Source organism: Lolium rigidum, chromosome 3 (genome assembly GCF_022539505.1).
Source record: "Lolium rigidum isolate FL_2022 chromosome 3, APGP_CSIRO_Lrig_0.1, whole genome shotgun sequence".
NCBI lineage: Eukaryota > Viridiplantae > Streptophyta > Magnoliopsida > Poales > Poaceae > Lolium > Lolium rigidum.
In genome coordinates this window covers 50,486,138-50,505,401 of record NC_061510.1, presented here as the reverse complement: position 1 = coordinate 50,505,401, position 19,264 = coordinate 50,486,138, and the positions used below count along the sequence as shown (strand labels likewise).

Here is a 19,264-nt window from a genome sequence, read left to right as displayed (position 1 = left end):
ATAGGTGATTCAACTGAGACCATATCTGTTTTCATAATGGAGCCACTGCCTTTGTACTGTATTGTTGTTCTAGGGATAGAGGAAACCGAGTGTAGTATCTCTGCTTCATGCTATACCATTATCATGTTATCATCCAGCTGTAGATATCTTGATCAATAATAAATGCACAATTGTTGAAGTGATTTTCACTGCATAACACACCTTTGTTCACATGAATTGTTTGAGTCCTTTTGTACAAATACACACACAAATTTTGATACTTATATAGGATTTATTGCTGACGATTTAGTTGATAATTTTTTTGTCCCCGAGTACATGTATTCTTATCTCTCTAAACTTGAAAAATGGAGATGCAAAAATGAAGTTACCTTCTAGATTTCATTGTTACTCCTTCTATGGGGGCACATGGCTTCATGCCTTATACCTTTTTGTCCACATTTACTCACATCACCCCAATGTATGTATTTAAAAGCATATTTTTTTATTGACTATTCATATATGGTTGCTCGCCGTAGGAGGGCAAGCGCGCGGCAAGCCGCGCCTTCCTACCTAGTACTACCTCGGAATAAGGCGCACGCGTATTTCAAGATGAATTATATTATATGTATATAGTATTGTTGGATTCGTATTGAAAAACACTTTTTAATGATACTAATTTCATACAAAAAATGTTTATCTATTTGAAGTAATTCTTGGTCAAATAAAAAACTCGTAAAATGAGGGCGCCTTATTCCTTGAAACGGAGATAGTATTTATAGATATGTGAAGATATATTGTCTAAATTACGTAATACATATTTTGATAAGAGGTTTTTTTTCACATGATTATGCTTATGGGCCTGTGACCGGATGCTGGCCCTATAGAACCCGGGCCGGGTCCCATAATTCGAAAAGGAAATCTCATGGATCGTGGGCTAATAAGTAGTGGATTTGGGCCGTTCTACAGAGATTAGGCCTCGATCTTTGCTTATCAGTTCAATTCTAATTAAGGTCAGTGTCAGAACACTAGTTTCGTAAATATTTGAATCTTAAAAATTGTTTTTTGTTAAGTCTTAATTAGTTGCATTCCGGTGTACATACATAAGTTTCAAAAGAAAATCCACTCTGCCAATTATGGACTCAATTTTCTTTATTTAGTACATATCAATTATCTTGATTTGAGGGAACATTTTAGAGTATGAAAAATGACTAAATAAGGAATGCTTAATTATAGCAATAAATTTTGATTCAATTGGACAATTAATTTCTTTATTTTGAGGAACACTTTGATGGAATGTTAATTATGCAGATAATAATTTGATTGTTTATGATTTACTGGGCGGCCTATATATAGGGCAAATGCCTCCGCCTCAGTTCACTATATATACTACTATCCTAGCCCTCATATTAAGATATATCGACTATAAACTTTGTGCAATCAAAGCAACAAGCCATGGCCATGCAACATCTACTGCTCCTCGTCTTCATAGCTTCCATCCTCCACGCCGCCTCCTCCACCTCAAGTAACTCAACGATAGATGGTACGACTGTGACTGCGTACGACATCCTAGAGCAAAACAACTTGCCACGGGGTCTTCTCCCGCTTGGCGTGGAATCGTACGTGCTCCATGAGGGTACTATAGAGGTGACACTTCCGGGCGAGTGCAACTTCTTTGTTCCGATTGGTGGCGACCAATACAAGTTTCGGTATGGAAGCAAGGTCGGCGGGGTAATTAAATCCGGATCCCTAACCCAAGTGTATGGCACTAGGTTTCAGGCGGTATCTGAGTGGCTTGGGTTTAACACGGTTGAGCGCGTCGGTGATCAGCTCACAATCCAGGCCCAAGCGTTGGCAAAGTCATTCCCGGCAAACGCCTTTGCCAATAGCCCCAAGTGTAGCTAAGGGTCCAAACGACCAGCAGTAGAAAGCACACACAGTCTTTTGTTTGAGGTGCCTCATGCATGTGTGTTGCATGCAAGTTTTTTCTTATATTTTAATATCCAACATGCCTTCTTGTGAGTTTGTCGTATATGAATAAATATATTTGGTGAAAGATTAAGGTCCGGAGTATGTCAATTAACTACTCTATCCTCTCACAAAATATTTACTCGCTTTGGCCTATTTATTTGTCGCAGACCATGTACAATCAAGCATGTTGTTGAACAATTAGGTATAGGAGAAAGAGGGAGTATATATTATAGGGACGTGTTCGATGCTTCGTTAGGAAAGCGCAGGTCAAGAAACTCTACACGACGCGTCGCCGTTAAAAAATATGCGGGTGCTTCTCGCGTCGCCTTTGTTCGCGAGGGATTTTTTTTTCTTTTACATCACATGATTATGAAGATATTGTCTAAATTACGTAATACTTATTTTGATAAGAGGATTTTTTCTTTTACATCGCATGATTATGATTATGGGCCTGTGACCGGATGTTGGCCGTATAGAACCCGAGTCCCTTAATTCGAAAGAGAAATCTTATGGGTCGTGGGCTAATAAATTTTTGATTTTGGCCGTTGTGCAGAGATTAGGCCTCGATCTTTGCTTATCGGTTCAGTACTAATTAAATTAAGGTCAGTATGCTAGTTCCCGCTACAAAAATCATGGCAGGAGTGAAGATCACAGACGAAATTGATGCCGGTATTGTTCGCAACCTATTCCGTTCCCTCCGACCCGGGTCCACCCTCATCTCGCCAGCGTCCGTTTCGTCAGGTCGCCATAGCCGCCGCCGCTAGCGTCCTCACTACATCTGAAACATAACCATACTACGGGTTGGGGGCATGACCCGGAGGTGGGCAACTACTATGGGCAGGGACACCTGATGAAGCCGCACCACATCCGCATGATGCACTCCAGGCTGGTGCAGTACGGTCTCCTCGACCAGATGCATGTCTTCAAGCCGCACCTAGCCGGCGTCAACGACCTCTGCCGCTTTCATGATCCTCACGACTACTTCTCCTTCCTTCGCTTCTTCGTGCCCGAGGCCCAGCAGGACCCAATACGAAGAAAAGTCTGCAGTTAATGCCTCTCTTCTTCTATAGAGAGGAGTCCAGTTCTATTGATCGATGCAATTTGTAGGTAAACGCCATGAAACTGTTACAGGACATCCTTGCTCCATACTTAGCTTATTCCTACCATGAACATCTTTCTGCTGATCTTAGTATGAGGTACTTCTCTTACTAGAAAACAGGATGTAAATCTCTTACAGTTCACCACTTCTTTGATTATCAAGTACTAATCTGCATGCTCCACTACTATATATCATATAATCAGAAGGTAGATCACCAATACTTTTAGAACAAGTGGACGTTTGCAAAAGATATTGTAGGAAAAACCTTCTTTCTTTCTTTCCCACATAAAAACAGGTTGGGAAAAGTGTAACCGCGCAGGTGCGCCCTGCGCACGGCTATCTTCACCATCCATCCTCTGCAGAGATTAGGAGTTGACTTTTCTTTTTTGCTACTCTCTCTCCTACATGCATATAATCCAAAATTTTGTGCCATCTTTCTTAGAAAAGACAAAACTCACATGCATGCACAGATTCTCCCACCAAAGCTAACAATCACAAAAAGACAAATCTACAGTTCGCGTGCGCGGTGCGCACCTGCTCAAAAAATCCAGCCTCAAATAGGTTTATACAGGGGTATGTTCTTCCATGGTAAGTCTCTGATAATACAATAAAAATTTATTTCCTGCAGCCAACTGATGTAGTGAACTCAGGTTTACTTTCATATCTGTTTTGGGACTGATGTTTCCCGTTCTTTTTCATTTCGCACATTCAGATGCGCATCAAGGAGCTTCTGAGGTTTCTCTTTCAAGGTTCAGTAGTTCTATTATATGATTGTAGCATATGCAACCTATCTTTACTTTGAAGCAAGTGGGAACAATAGTACTAGCCGTCAAATGGGAGTGTAAATGTGGCACCTTAGATATTTATGCCTTGCTGATGACAAGACTATAACTCTGATCATATAGTCTATAGTATATATTTTGATTTTGTCATGTTTGTTTAATCAACACATCATGTTGGCCCTTCCGATTTGGAGCGCCTTATGAGAAACAAAATTTCCTTGATTAAGGACTGTTTATATCCAAGCTGGCTTAGATCACTTAAAAGTAAAGTTGCAAAACCATAATTCATCATTTGCTGAAAGTTCACCAATATTATTAATACGGCAGAAAGAGGTGCTTAATGAGGATGCACCGAGGAAGATGAAGTGGTAGAGATTAGCATGTCGGAGTACATGGCTCGCAGTATTAACGATATGGATTTTTGTCCTTTCTGAATACATGGCTAATGCCATTAAGGTATTCTCTTTCTCCCCCAGTACAAAAAGTTGAAAAAAATCAGTTTTTCTGGTTATTTACAAAAATGTTCATCTTTAATTATGATAAAGTGATATGACTGTATCACTTATGATAACTGATGCTTACTACAGTAGACATAGATGTAATAGCTACCTTGTAAGACAAATTTAACTACTTTTGCCGTGCTACTAATATTTTGTTAATCTTACATGTTAACTGTATATCTCTGCAAGGATGTAATGGTCACTAATTTTTTCTGTTGCTGTCAGAGAGCACCTGATTCGTGGAACATACCAGTGGCTTTTATCAGTGTTATTATTTTGCTTCCTATCATGGGAAATGACATAATTAACGATAGGTGTTTGCTTGCGGTAATGTCAACACTTGTTCAACTAAGTACGCTACTGATATTTTTTTTATATAAAGTACGAAGTGTGTTGTTGGTCAATTCGTAGTAGAAACTGTCCTAGAGAGGTGGAGTTCAAAGCCAATATTTGGTGTGTTTTTGAGTGAATCACAAGTTCATTACAATTTGTGTTTTATTATTACAATTAGTGCCCCATTTACTATGTAAGGCGGTTACCACTTACACCATAAACTTGGGTTGCTAAAAAGCCATATGCAATTGGGAAGCTTATTATATATGTTGTGTTGTGATTTTGTTATGATTAATCGAGACGTGTGTTGCACGCGCATGCTAACTAGTAGTACAAGCCCACGTGTATTTACTAGCCCACTCAAGATTTTAGTTAATTCAGTTTATTATACATATTACCGTCTATATGATGCATTCATGTTATTGCGCATACTTTCCATGAGGGCACCATACTGGCGCGATCATTGCTAGTACTTATTATGGATTGACATAAGAGAGTATTTCTGAAAATTACGTGAACATATTTATAGATATGTGAAGATATATTGTCTAAATTACGTAATACATATTTTGATAAGAGGATTTTTTTCACATGATTATGCTTATGGCCTGTGACCGGATGCTGGCCCTATAGAACCCGGATCCCTTAATTCGAAAAGGAAATCTCATGGGCCGTGGGCTATTAAGTTGTGGATTTGGGCCGTTCTGCAGAGATTAGGCCTCAATCTTTGCTTATCAGTTCAATTCTAATTAAGGTCAGTGTCTGCTAGTTTCGTAAATATTTGAATCTTAAAAATTGTTTTTTGTGAAGTCTTAATTAGTTGGATTCCGGTGTACATACATAAGTTTCAAAAGAAAATCCACTCTACCAATTATGTACTCAATTTTCTTTATTTAGTACATATCAATTATCTTGATTTGAGGGAACATTTTAGAGTATGAAAAATGACTAAGTAAGGAATGCTTAATTATAGCAATAAATTTTGATTCAATAGGACAATTAATTTCTTTATTTTGAGGAACACTTTGATGGAATGTTAATTATGCAGATAATAATTTGATTGTTTATGATTTGGTGGGCGGCCTATATATAGGGCAGATGCCTCCGCCTCAGTGCACTATATATACTACTATCCTAGCCCTCATATTAAGATATATATCGACTATAAACTTTGCGCAATCGAAGCAACAAGCCATGGCCATGCAACATATACTGCTCCTCGTCTTCATAGCTTCCATCCTCCACGCCGCCTCATCCACCTCAAGCAACTCAACGATAGATGGTACGACTGTGACTGCGTACGACATCCTAGAGCAAAACAACTTGCCACGGGGTCTTCTCCCGCTTGGTGTGGAATCATACGTGCTCCACGAGGGTACTATAGAGGTGACACTTCCGGGCGAGTGCAACTTCTTTGTTCCGATCGGCGGCGACCAATACAAGTTTCGGTATGGAAGCAAGGTCGGCGGGGTAATTAAATCCGGATCCCTAACCCAAGTGTATGGCACTAGGTTTCAGGCGGTATCTGAGTGGCTTGGGTTCAACACGGTTGAGCGTGTCGGTGATCAGCTCACAATCCGAGGCCCGGGCGTTGGCAAAGTCATTCCCGGCAAGCGCCTTTGCCAATAGCCCCAAGTGCGGCTAAGGGTCCAAACGACCAGCAGCGAAAGCACACACTTGTGTTTTGTTTGAGGTGCCTCATGCATGTGTGTTGCATGCAAGTTTTTTCTTATATTTCAATATCCAACATGTCTTGTTGTGAGTCTGTTGTATATGAATAAATATATTTGGTGAAAGATTAAGGCCGGGAGTATGCCAAGTAACTACTCTATCCTCTCACAAAATTGTTACTCGCTTTCGCCCATTTATTTGTTGCAGACAATGTACAATCAAGCATGCTGTTGAATAATTAGGTATAGGAGAAAGAAGGAGCAGTATATTATAGGAACGTGTTCGATGCTTCGTTAGGAAAGCGCGAGTCAAGAAACTCTACGCGACGCGTAGCCGTTAAAAAAAATGTGCGGGTGCTTTTTCGCGTCGCCTTTGTTCGCGGGGGATTTTTTTTCTTTTACATGACATGATTATGCAGATATTGTCTAAATTAGGTAATATACTATTTGTGATAAGATGATTTTCTTTTTTTCTTTTACATCACATGATTATGATTATGGGCCTGTGACCGGATGCTGGCCCTATAGAACCCCCTTAGGCCTTAATTCGAAAGAGAAATCTCATGGGTTCGTGGGCTAATAAGTTTTGGATTTGGGCCTCGATCTTTGCTTATCGGTTGAGTACTAATTAAATTAAGGTCAGTATGCTAGTTCCCGCTACAAAACAGAGGCGAAATTTCTTTCTGGCCGGAGACTGGAGTAGACGACAATGGGGTCGTGTAGCAGTGGGCAGTTGGCTTATGGGAGCTGAAAAGAGGCTGCCCCCGAGGCCCGAGCTGATGAAAAGAGAAAGCTGATTCCCTCCGTGAACTACCTCCTCCATTCCCCTTGCCAGCCGCTAGGGTTTGCACCGCGAGGCGCATCTCGCCGCTCCCACCTCCCACCTCGTTCCCCCGCCGCTCCCACCTCCCACCTCCTGTCCTTCGCATCGCCTTTGTTCGCGAGGGATCCGGCGGGGAGCAGATCGACGGCGGATCGGCTTGGCTGGAGAGTGGAGACTGATCGAGTCGTCCAGACCTCCGGCCCCGGCCTGGTCCGCACTGTCGCCTGCCGCTTTCTAGGTCTCCGGTGAGCAGCGACACCCGCATTAACATATTTATTTATGTCTGGGGCGGATTTCACACACACCTGCAGGCTGACGAGATTCATCCGTGTATTCTTGATTTGACTGCCAATTTTTTTTACAAACAGGATATTAATTTTGTGGAATTTGCGCTGTCGTTTCTGTGTCGTTAGGTGCAGCCACTGAAAGCTTTTCTTGTTCTGTACAGTCTGCCTCGCTCAACTATTCTTCCAACAGGCACTAAATATTAGTATTAGTCATGCTTCCTTTTCTATATTGTCTACAGTACACAGTTAAAGGATCCGCCTAACAAGGAAATCCCTACTGAATAGTGACTGTATTGTTTATAGCTCTACATCAACTGAAATCCAGTAAGCAAATAAAGAAAACGAAATTAGGTGCTGTTGGCAACAACAAGGTACCATCAAGGGGTTAAAAAGGGAAGCATAATGTATGTTCAGTCATCAGAATAATATACTAAGCTCAATCCATGATTCACCCAACACCTTCTAGCAATGCAGCATGGCACGTCTTGAGGACGACTTAATTAATATCCAGAAAATACAGACATTTTGCTTCCTCCATCCTTTACTGTTCTCATGCAACTGAAATTTAGATGTAGCTCCGAAGCTTTGGGTTGTCCTTCTAAGGATCCAGTTTCTCATACCGGCCTTGTGAACTTTTTGCAGGTTCACTCATGAACACTGTGGTTCAACCACGACCATCAAATAACATAACTTTATATTTTTCATAATAGCATGCTTATTCTCTTGCATTTTGTTTATTGATATATGCTACAACATTTTGGGCATTTACCTATATTTTCTTCCAGCTATCTCAGGCACCTCAACAATGGACTTGCGGCGTTCTGCTCTGTTCCTTGCCCTGTCCTTCCTCCTTCTTCACGGTGCGCAACAAGGAGCTGCCGCCACTAGCTCCGGCGATGCTAACGAGCAGTGGGGCTACGTGCCGGTACGACAGCAGAGTACGTACCAAAGTGCCCTCTTGCTTATGCCTCAACAAACTCTTTCGATGTTTTATGCATTTTTTGTGTGCACAAGTCTAACTCTGAACTTTGGCGCAGAGGCCCACGTGTTTTGGTGGTTTTACAAGAGCCCGCAAAGGGTCTCGTCGCTGGTGAAGCCATGGCCGACCATCCTGTGGCTGCAGGGTGGCCCGGTACGTTTCTGCTATATTTTATCACTCCTAAGTCTTTTCTTATTTGAAGCAACATACACTCCGATTTCATTAATAGAAACTGCATCACCACAAGATCCTAGTTTAACATGATTTAAAAAGAACAGAAAAGTAAACTAACAAAGAGTCCTCTCCTTCTCAGCCTAGCCCTTGGATCCATCCTGGAAGGTTATCATTTTCCAAATACATCACAACACCACCGCAAAATCTATGATCATCATTTTCTTCTTCCGCCCTGAAAACTGGACCAACCATATGTTAAAACAGTCATCTACACTTCTGAAACCGCAAGTACTGAAGTACAACTAACAGTATTACAAATATATTTGGCCAGCGGGAAGCAGAAGAAATGATCAATAGATTTGTCATCACCACACAATAAACATTTTTCCTCACACATACCCCCAATGTGTAATAACACATCTCTAGTCAGGATGCTTTTGAAGCACCATCGTAACAGAAAATATTGATTCACACACTCAGTTTCACTTCCCATAGGAAGAAAAAGAAGAATGTTAAAACAGTCATCTTTTACCGCTAAGTAGCTCGCCATTTCTTTTCTTTGGTCGATGACAAAGTATTAATTAACATTATCTTCATCGTGTTCTTACAGGGAGGGTCAGCTGTCGGGCGTGGCAACTTCCTAGAGATCGGGCCGCTAGACGCCAACCTGAAGCAACGCAACTCAACATGGCTGCAGAAGGCCGATCTCATCTTTGTGGTCAGTGAGTTGTTTCTTCATCACATACCATTCAAGGTCATTTGTGTTGGAAGTAACGAGTATGTTGGCATGCAGGATTTACCGGTGGGCGTTGGGTACAGCTACACGGAAGACCCGAGTGTAATCGCAACGACGGACTCGCAGGTGGCAGCAGATGCCATTGAGCTCGTAAGTGCGCTCACCAAGAAGATACCAACCCTGCAGAGCAGCCCGCTGTTCCTGGTGGGCGAGTCCTATGGTGGCAAGCTTGCTGCCATCATCGGTATCTCCATGTCAAGGGCCATCCACAGTGGCATTCTTCAGCTCACACTTGGCGGTGTTGTCCTCGGTGACAGCTGGATCTCGCCAGATGATTTTGCGGTGAGGAAATCATGTTTAGTTTCTTGGAGTCTCTTAATGGCCAAGTCAGTTCCATTTTTTCTTGCAAAAAACTGTTCTCATCCAGTGCTTTGGTTCCATGCAGCTCTCGTATGCGCAGTTGCTGCACAGCATGTCAAGGTTAACTGACAATGCAGTAGAACCTGCCACTAAGTAAGAGTTTTCTACCTCTAATTTACCTTGATTTCCAAAGGCATGCGCATGTGAGCACTAATTTTATTCTTCTTCCCCAGAATGGCAGCAAAGCTAAAGGAGGAGATGGCATTAGGACAGTTTGCCACAGCTCGAAATATTTGGATCGACTTACTTGATTTAATTGACTCGGAAACTGGCAGCGTGGTAAGTGTTCAATAACCACCACTTTGTATGAAACACTGTGTAGATTACAGCTATTAAGTAGCAAATTCTTTTCATGATAAAGTGTTTCCCAGTACTCACCACAAATTGCTAAACCTGCATGACCTTTTTGCAGAATATGGAAAATTTGTTGCTTGAATCCAACATGAACTCGTTATTGGCTCAGTCAGCTCCCAACACCATCGACGATATCATGAATGGGGCCATTAAAAGAAAGCTCAAGATCATTCCCAAGGATCTCATGTGAGTGTCATCTCCTTCTATATATGTCAAAGTCTTAAGCCACTATATTGATATATTTCCTCTTGTCTATAAAACTGCCCTCCTTGAATTAATTTGATTTCAATTGAACTGCAGTTGGCAGCAGGTCTCAATTCCGGTCTACAAAGCGATGGCTAATACCTTTATGAAACCAGCAATCAATGAGGCAAAAATAATAATGACTCAACTTATGTAATTTCTTTGACTGTGATGTAATTTGTGGTGTCTGATACATTCCATTACGCAGGTTGATGAGCTGCTATCACAAGGTGTGGATGTGACTATATACAACGGACAGGTGGGCAGAAAATATTTCTCGTGACATTATCAGCGATTTTTACTTGGAATTCTAAGAGTGTCAGATTATATATCTTCTTTTTAGCTGGAATATCTACTATTCCAGTTTCTGGTACGGCCAACAAAATCAGTTGTGGCTGAATCTTGTCCAAAATTAGGCACATCATCTGACCATACACATGGCCTTATCTTGCACCATGCATCGCTAGAGTAATCCGTTTCAAGTCCTTGTGCAATGAACAATGCTAAAATTGAAAAAGTTGAAACAATCAAAAAACTTAACCTCTCGGAACGTGGCCGCCATTGAGGGACCTATCTTGGTCAGTGTCCTGGATCGCTAAGAAGCTCCCTCATTTACCTCAGCACTGATCACAAGAGAGTTCCGGTAGTACTTTGCTTTCAGTACCTGGACACACAAAGTTGTCAACAGCCTCCATCCTTGTTTCGCTGGCATCGCTAAGTTGAAAGTGTACAAGTCATGTTGAACCCCCCCCCCCCCCCACACACACACACCCTGTATCGTCCATCAAAATGTGTTCTTTTTCTGCATGCAAAGATTCTAGTTCCCGACCTCCCCACATGGACAGGCAAGCCCAGCCGCTGCGCAGGTATGTACTCCGCTTCTCACACCAAGACTGTTCATCATGGTTTTGTCGGTGACGCTTGTATTCTTACTGAATCCTGTAGCAGACTTGTCCCTATTTGTTGTCTGCTCTGAGCAAACTTCATAAAGATTCTTAAAGCTTGGCGCATTTGGGCACACCCATATCCCTTCCAGAACCCCATTTTGCTCAGCACTATTCAATAAATTTGAGAATTCCCTGTAGAAGGCTTCTACCTAAAATAACTTCATCCGTCATTATTTCATTGAATTTTAATAGGTATCTCACTGTTGTCACACACCTCATAATCAGCTGGACAATCTTTGATTGAAACCTCTTTTCCATCATTCTCTTAAGGAAAGGGCCATTCCACTCGGTCATTTATAGGCTTTATTTACTCACATCAGGTTTTTGTGTCACCACACCCTCAACACCGGACCTTTTCTTCTGCATATAATTTGTGACTCTATAAGCTAATAAGGAATTATGAGTGATTGACCTCCCAAGAACAAACACACACCGATTAGGAGCAATAATTTCTGGAAGAATCAGCTTCAGTCTATTTGCTAAAACTTTCTATTTCTAGATCAATTTGTAAAGAACATTGCAAAGGATAATTGGACAGAGATCTTCAAGCAATCCAGATTCTTCACCTTTGAATCGAAAGCATGTTGGTTTCATTCCAATCATCCAAGATGGCAATTTTGTTTAGTACCTTCAGGACTTCAGCCCTAACCGTGCCCCTCACAAGCTTCCCAGTAGCACTACTAAAATTTCACCGACATGCCGGGTCTGGCCCCGGCGCCTTCAGGTCTGCTTTGACATTCTCAGCCGTGAAATCTTTCATAAGCCAGAATAGGCTCCTCCAAGCAATCACCTGCAGGAGGGGTGGTATAAAGATCTTAAGAATAGTTAGTAATTACCGCTGCCATCTCTGAATTTAGTATATTTTCTGAGCATGAATGAATAAAGTGTGTTTCATCTTCTGAAGTTGGATGTGATCTGCTCGACGATTGGCGTAGAAGGATGGGTGAAAAAGCTAAAGTAAGACATCTTGATTTGCCTATTTTGTGCAATTTCAAACATGTTTGTTCTAACTTAATTATGTTTTTTCAGATGGGATGGCCTGAAGAGCTTCCTGAACCTGTCAAGGCAGCCTTGGAACTGCGACTCTTCAGGGCACTGTTCTGGCCCCATCAAGGCGTATGTTAGATCGTTCAAGAATTTGCACTTCTACTGGATCCTTGGAGCTGGACACGCGGTAAGCCTCAGTACCATCAGATGTATTTCGTAGATTGAATGCCAAATCTAAAGTGTTACTACTTGCATGTGCTCTCTACAGGTGCCTATTGACCAACCTGACACTGCACTAAAGATGATTGGTAGCATAACTCATTCATCACGCAAGTAGAAAAGACTCGTACGGAAGTTGGAGTAAATCGTGCTGTGAGAGACCTTGTGAACTCCTAGGCCTTGGAACTTTGACTGCTGCTCGAACTAGTATCAAGTAGGCAGTAGTACATTTCTGAAGACGTAGCTATTGATATGTTGCCCACGTATTCAGGTGGTGCATTGGACCTGTATGGTGCGCATTAATGTCTGTAGTCAGTAAGTGCAGGTATTGGTGAATGACACTCCCCAGATTGCAAGTATCTATTGGTTTAGAATGTGTATCTCAACATTGTCAAATTTGCCACATCACAGCTGGTTACCCAATGCGTTCTGGTTATGTAGCCATGGATCGATACTAGTTTGAAGACAGAATTGCGACCGCCATCTTGCTCACAGGTTGTGTGCAACAAAATATGGCGATGGTCCTGACGTGCGTGCAGGCTGAGCCAGTCTCTTGGTGAACATAGTGGTCTGCTCCGCTGATGATCTCACCATCGGTTTGTGGCGAGCGAGCAGCCACCATCATTTCTCCAAATAAACTAACTTTCGGATGTTCCATCAGGAGTCGCTCCCACACCTGCTTCAGGCCTTCTCGATGGTCGAGCAACTCAATCTCAGCGCTTGCGCGTCGCTCGATAACGCTTTCCCTGCATCTACGGCGGCCGTCGCAGACCTCAGACACCGTCACGTCAGACGGGTCAGCTTGCCGGGTGGGGCGTGCGACAACAAATTGCGGCACGAACCCGATGGTCCAGATGCCGCAGTGACCTTCTCTACCTTGCAAATCAACGACAGCGTGCGTCCCCGTCCCGACCACAACTCCAGTAGCATAGCCTGCCAAGCATCGGTGATGCACGTGCGAGCCAATTAATTTGATATATTTTGTTGAAAACAATTTGATATTAGTAGGCTAGAGAAGAGAAAGGGGATTTTTCTGGCTGGCTTTTGTTAGAAGTAAAATCGAGAGACAAACGAGAGAGATAACAAATGATTCAACTATTACTTTTCATTGATGATTCTGAGTATATATACACTGGGAAGGGACACGAGTAAGAGTCGCGTCTGTTCGAGGGGGTGCGAGGAGGGTCGCGACTGTTGGCGAAGCAATCGTCATAGATAATTACAAGAGGGAGGATTATCCCTTTAATTAACCTATTAATTAATTTCTAACACTCCCCCTAATCCTTCCTTGACCTTGCGATTATCTCTAAAATCATCTTTGGAATCATCTCCTCCAAAAACCCTGTGGGAAAAATATGAGGAGAGTAGGGTGTATGATATGTTGCTAAAACTCCTTTAAACCCAGTGGAAAAATAAGGAGAAAATGGTGCAACATATAATGGTTGGACCGCATGCGGGGATGTCTACTTCTTCATGCCCTTTCTTTGTTTTCTACAACTGCTTGTTCAGGGCATCGTCCGTGTCGGCTATATTTACGTCTGGGATGCGTCGCGGCGGACGCTGCGTAGACACTCCAAGTAATCGCTCGCTTTTTCACCGGGCTCACCTGACAGCGAGCCATTGGGCTGTATCGAGCGCATCGCTTCGGCGGTCATCGGTTCCGCGTCTGCGCCGCAGCCTTCGCCATTAATGTCGTGGCTGCCTCTTCTGCACGCGCACAAGCGGGCGGCGGCTAGGCTTCTGCGCCGCCATCAATGGCATCATATCCCGCCGACCGGCCTTAAAAGTCGACTGGCATCGTCCCTGGCATCGCCCACACCACTGACACCTCCACTCCCACCCCTCACCGCCGCGCGCCACGGCATCTCCATGGGGAAGTAGAAGAACGACTTCGAGGCGTCCGGTAGCGGCACCAAGAAGGCGCAGAGGACGCATAGGGTGCCGCTGCCCGTCAACGTGGCGCGGCTCATCCACACGAATTGGACGCCGTGCGCGGGCTGGCGGGACGTGCACCTGTCTGGCGGCGGCTGGCGGCTCAGCTACCTACGGGTGCCCGTCCCCTGCCGCCATACCTTCGCACCGATCCCACATATGCCATCGACTCCGACACCTGGCGCACCTGGCACAAGACCGAGAAGGATCCGAGGAGGCAGGCGGGCTTCCTTGGTGACAGAGACTTCCCTTTTGACCATCCACCGCCGCCTTGTCATCGAACACGGGAGCCGCCAGCGCCTCCACAGGACGACGACGACACGCTGGCCAACAACAACGAGGAGGCGAAGGACGACAGTGATGACTGCGTCGCCTGCATTTTCCAGGAATGGCAGTTGGCCATGGCGGAGGGCCGTGAGTTCTAGTACCCGACGACGATGACGGACGACGAGATCGGGAGGCTCGGCGTCCTCGTCTCGGAGGTGAACCGACCGGTGCAGCCGCCGCTGCCCCGGTACACCACCGGCATCATGCCGCCGGGCCACACGGAGGAAGAGGACCTACGACGGGCGCTCGAGGACTCGGCCCCGCAACAGGTGCAACCGCCGCCTCCACCTCCGCCGTACAACCCGTGGGCGGCTCCACCACCGGCGTGGGCTGCTCCACCTCCACCACCCGAGCTGTCTGTGCGAGGTTCGTTTTGATAAACAGTCGGCAGGCAGCGAATTGCCAGAATGACATCTTGATGGCCCTCCAACAATTGTCTTCAAAAAACGTCTTCATCACAACTATGCCCTCCAACAATTGTCTTCAAAAAACGTTGCCAGAATGACATCCCAAACTTGTATACAAAAGTGTCTAAAAGGCAAGTCGATGACATCTTCATCCAGCTGTGCTCGTGCTTGGTTTGGAATAGAGCAAATGTGTTTAGGACGCCACAATTCAGATGAACCAATAACATGTCGGCCTTACTGTGCTCTCCTATTGCGTAATCAGTATCTCTTAAACTAGCACTGTTGACTTCTACTGGCAGTGTTGTGTGGCTGAAACTGAAATCGCTGAACCTAAATGTCACGATTACCCCTAAGATGTAATCCATGAACAACCTGTCTTTGTTGATGATGCAACTAGGATTGTTGTTAAACAAAATCTGGTGTGGACGCTTGAATTGTGTGGTGGCGTAGCAGCGCCACTGACCATTCGAGAAGACACTTAGGTGTACCCTGTTGAAAGGAGAGGGGCCGCAGCTTACCCCAAAATCGGTGCGTGTGGGCTGGGCAGATGAGTCCTGGACGAAGAAGCCGATTCCTCCTTGAACAAGATCTTGGAGCACGACGTACTTGCCGTAGTTGTTGGAGGAGATGTATTCCGCTGACCGCACAATTTTCGGAGCAGCCGGCGCCACCGCCGTAACCTCCTTTTCCCCGATGCAGGGCCTGATGGTGTAATATCCGTCAGTTCTTTCGACCACTGCGACTCCTCGTCGGCAGCCGACGACCCTCTCACGGATTAGAGAGGGGCGGCTGATGCGTGCTCTTAACCGAGCCACCGTGTCGTCTCCGGGCTTATCCGTCGTGTCGGCAAGCCAGGTGATCCGGCCTGCTCCATCCCCTGATTCAACCAGGAAAACTATGCTAGCCGGATCCTGGATCTTGGAATAGGCTAGTGCAAAATCTTGATGTTGGATTTCCTCCATGAAACACCTGTGGACGCGGGCGCATCTGGTGGTGGAGGCTGTGGAATTGATCCTTAGAAGGATCTCTCTGCGTAGGTTTTGGTCACCAAAAACGTGGTGCTGATTGGGATCCATGGGTGGCGGGGTGTGGTTTGGCTTGTCCATGGCTGGTGTAGAGTGTTTTTGTTTGTTTTGGTGGCTGTAATCTTGATGAGTAGTAGGTGGGCAGATGAAAAAATGCGCTGACAACCCGAATGGGCATAAAAAATGGGGGAAGGTGGATGGGAATAAAGTGGAGCCTGAGGTAGTTTGTTAGAGCATGTATAGCAGCTCGTGTATTCCTTCTAGCAGACCCTTTTTTCGCCTCGTATTTTGAAAAAAATAAACACCTGGAAGTTTAGGTTGATTGATCATACTACCAATCGTACATACATTCCGATAATACCTACGTCTATTCTACATCTATTTGTCAAGGATGACTAATGGGATGAACGCGATGGCCGTCGCCTACTCCTGATCCTCTCGCGTCTGTAGTTCCCGGAGGGTGGAGATGGCCGCCGGCTGCTCCTCTGCCGTGGCCCTAGCCTTCTCGGCAGCATCCTTCTTGAATGCGACCAACGCCTGCACGAAGTCCGCCTCTTCCTCTGCCGCCTCCGCTACCTCCTCGTCGGCTCGAGAATCTCCTAAGGTTCCTCCGCTCCAGGTGATGCTGATGCGCGCCACCCATGCCGCCACGGCAACGGTACTAGTCAGCGCGCCACTTCTCGAAGGCGGCGCCGCTCATCGGCTTTACCGGCGGGTCTTGTGGGTACGGCCGCCCACCAGCGGGGAAGTACTTGCGCTTGCATTAGTGCTGCCACGCCTCAACCATGGTGTCGGGCGAGCTGGATTCCTTCGTTTCGCTCGCTGGCGAGGCGGTACTACGGCCGGTAGCCTACATGACTAAAAGAGGTCGAAATGCGGAGCTGGGATGTGCGTGAATGCTCGCCGGATATAACTACGAAGGCTACGACGCACGGCGGAGCTAGGGTTTAGAGTGATGGGTTAACCCCACACTAGCACGTGCGACTGTTGTAAGTAGGTGGGGCGGGACCGATGTCCTTGGCCTGGTATTCCGCCGAAATGGGCCGTACTGGATTCGGTTCCTGCTAGATGGCCCAAATCGCTCCTGCCACGTATCCTGCCGGAATTTTACGGCGGGGGGGGGGGGGGAGGGGGGAGGGGGAGGGAGGGTGAGGTGGGAGGGTTATAAGGGTCCTGTTAGACATGATCTTAGCTACGTCGAAAACAAATAAATGCAGCTGACACACCTTTGGGTTGTTTATATCGTGTGATGGTAATAGCATCTGCACCCTCTATTTTGTATCATAGTTCTAGAGGAAAAACGGGTCAGCTTTTCGACACCTCAAGTAGGGTTACACCGGCACGGATCAAGAAAGGTAGGTTTGATTTTTAACACAAAAAGAGACCCATATTCGTATCATTTTTGTCATATAGGTTGTCGTAGCGTATCATTCTGGCCCGCTTGCCAGCGATACATCGAATTTAGAAAATGCGGCTAACCTTTATGGCATATTTTTAACCCAAGTAGCATGTACTTTGTCTCGAATGGGCATAGTTCTCTCTTCCTCCGACAGTGTGTGAAACCCTAGACACACACCCCCCCCCCCCAGAATGGAAATCAGATATAACAATTAAAACATTTGATAGCATTCTAATAAGCCCGGTATTTTAAAAACAGCGCTGCTGAACACCCGCGAATTGGCTATGAACCTACTATATTGCACGGCACGTGTAGAATGTCTAGTGGAAAGAATGATTTTGTATTCGGTTTGTCACACTATGTAAAAAGTGCATGGTTGACCAGAAAACATGTCAAAAAGCGGCAAAAACCCTCCCCCACCATATCTGTTCGTTTGGGTTTAAATCTAGATTTCGCTGGCAAAAAGATTGGTGGTATTTGCAACAGTTTTGTCATAGTGTAGCATTCCCGACCGTTTCCTCGGTGATACAGCGAATTTAGATATGGCGGCTTAACGCTATGTTATGGATTTAGTCAGTGTAGCATGTACATTTACTCGGGTGGACAAGGGACTCTCTTTCTCCGATAGTGGGTGGAAACATAGCCATTGGCACGCTTGTTGATCTGATAGAACAGTTTGTCGTTTGGGTAGCATGCTGATCATGCAGAAAAATTTGAAAAGCTAGTGTTGAATGTGCACGTATTTTCTATTAACCTAATCTATTGCACGTAACTGTTGGAATGTTCAAACTTAAAACTCAATTTGTATTTGAGATGCTCCATTATAAAAAAGGATAATGTGGACCAAGGCAGCGAAGAAAGAGTCCAAAAAAATCAACCCGCGTCTGTTGCCATGGGTTGCAATCTACAATGCACTGACAAAAATGGATATGTGTTTTTTTGGATCACATTGTGTCGTGTCGGTGATCATTTTGTATCATTCTTGACCGCTTGACGGTGATACATAAAAAAACGTTGTTGCTATGTGCGCACGCTTTATATTCTGTTTACATGGTTTTAACAAGGTTTTGAAAAATATCAACACGTAAGGTATTATCGGGATTATGAATTAAGGTATCTGGCTCTTGTCCCTTGTGTTGTTGCATTTCGTACAAAACATGTTTCATTACCGATTAAAGAAATGAAAAGTTGCCGATCAGATGTTGGTGGACTCGCATGAATCGTGTGGCTATCGGTAAAGGCAACATGACATGTGGAGCGCAATTACAGTTCTGTTTGCACTTGCGGTGATACATCTGTTGACCTCCGTAGAGTCTCCTGCCATTTAGTAATTATGGCTTTACTCGGAACAAAGGTAATAATGATTTTAGGTTACGATTAAGTGGATGCATCATCCTGCACGTTAGAAAACATGATTTTATGGTTAAACAGCGAACAAAAATTAAGTTATTTATATGGCTGACAAAAGTTAGAACAAGTGAAAGGCAGTGAACAATTATAGATTAAGGCAATATCCATGATTGAAACACATACTAGCATTTAATGATTACAGGCGGTTACATGACACGAATTGCGGCTGGATCATTGCAAACTAACATGGAATTGGAAAATGGAAATGCGGATGGTTTAGTAGGTGGGCATCTAGGAGAAGCCTTGGACGCCGTAGCAAACTAC

The 19,264-nt window shown here is 44.6% G+C and overlaps 1 protein-coding gene across 2 annotated transcripts; it reads left to right on the top strand.

Annotated features, from left to right (window-relative positions):
• Positions 1 to 7,087: 7,087 nt before the first annotated feature.
• On the top strand, positions 7,088 to 12,923 carry LOC124701586 (serine carboxypeptidase-like 51). 2 transcript variants are annotated; one of them, XM_047233677.1, is made up of 13 exons: positions 7,088 to 7,392; positions 8,227 to 8,379; positions 8,479 to 8,573; positions 9,205 to 9,312; positions 9,388 to 9,672; positions 9,776 to 9,843; positions 9,924 to 10,029; positions 10,163 to 10,290; positions 10,405 to 10,474; positions 10,556 to 10,606; positions 12,199 to 12,251; positions 12,324 to 12,468; positions 12,550 to 12,923. In XM_047233677.1, the coding sequence occupies exons 2-13, from the start codon at positions 8,247 to 8,249 to the stop codon at positions 12,616 to 12,618; spliced, it is 1,311 nt and encodes a 436-aa protein (XP_047089633.1). In that variant the 5' UTR covers positions 7,088 to 7,392; positions 8,227 to 8,246; the 3' UTR covers positions 12,619 to 12,923. The 2 variants fall into 2 exon arrangements, with proteins under 2 accessions (XP_047089633.1, XP_047089632.1); XM_047233676.1 differs by having other exon boundaries at positions 7,092 to 7,399.
• The last annotated feature ends 6,341 nt before the right edge of the window (positions 12,924 to 19,264 follow it).

What these genes read in the sequence shown, in the direction of transcription:
- LOC124701586 (XM_047233677.1), top strand. Translation starts at nt 8,247, where the DNA reads ATGGACTTGCGGCGTTCTGCTCTGTTCCTTGCCCTGTCCTTCCTCCTT. An exon ending in TGTGGCTGCAGGGTGGCCCG is followed by an intron (nt 8,574 to 9,204) that starts GTACGTTTCTGC and finishes GTGTTCTTACAG; the next exon opens with GGAGGGTCAGCTGTCGGGCG. An exon ending in GGATGGGTGAAAAAGCTAAA is followed by an intron (nt 12,252 to 12,323) that starts GTAAGACATCTT and finishes ATGTTTTTTCAG; the next exon opens with ATGGGATGGCCTGAAGAGCT.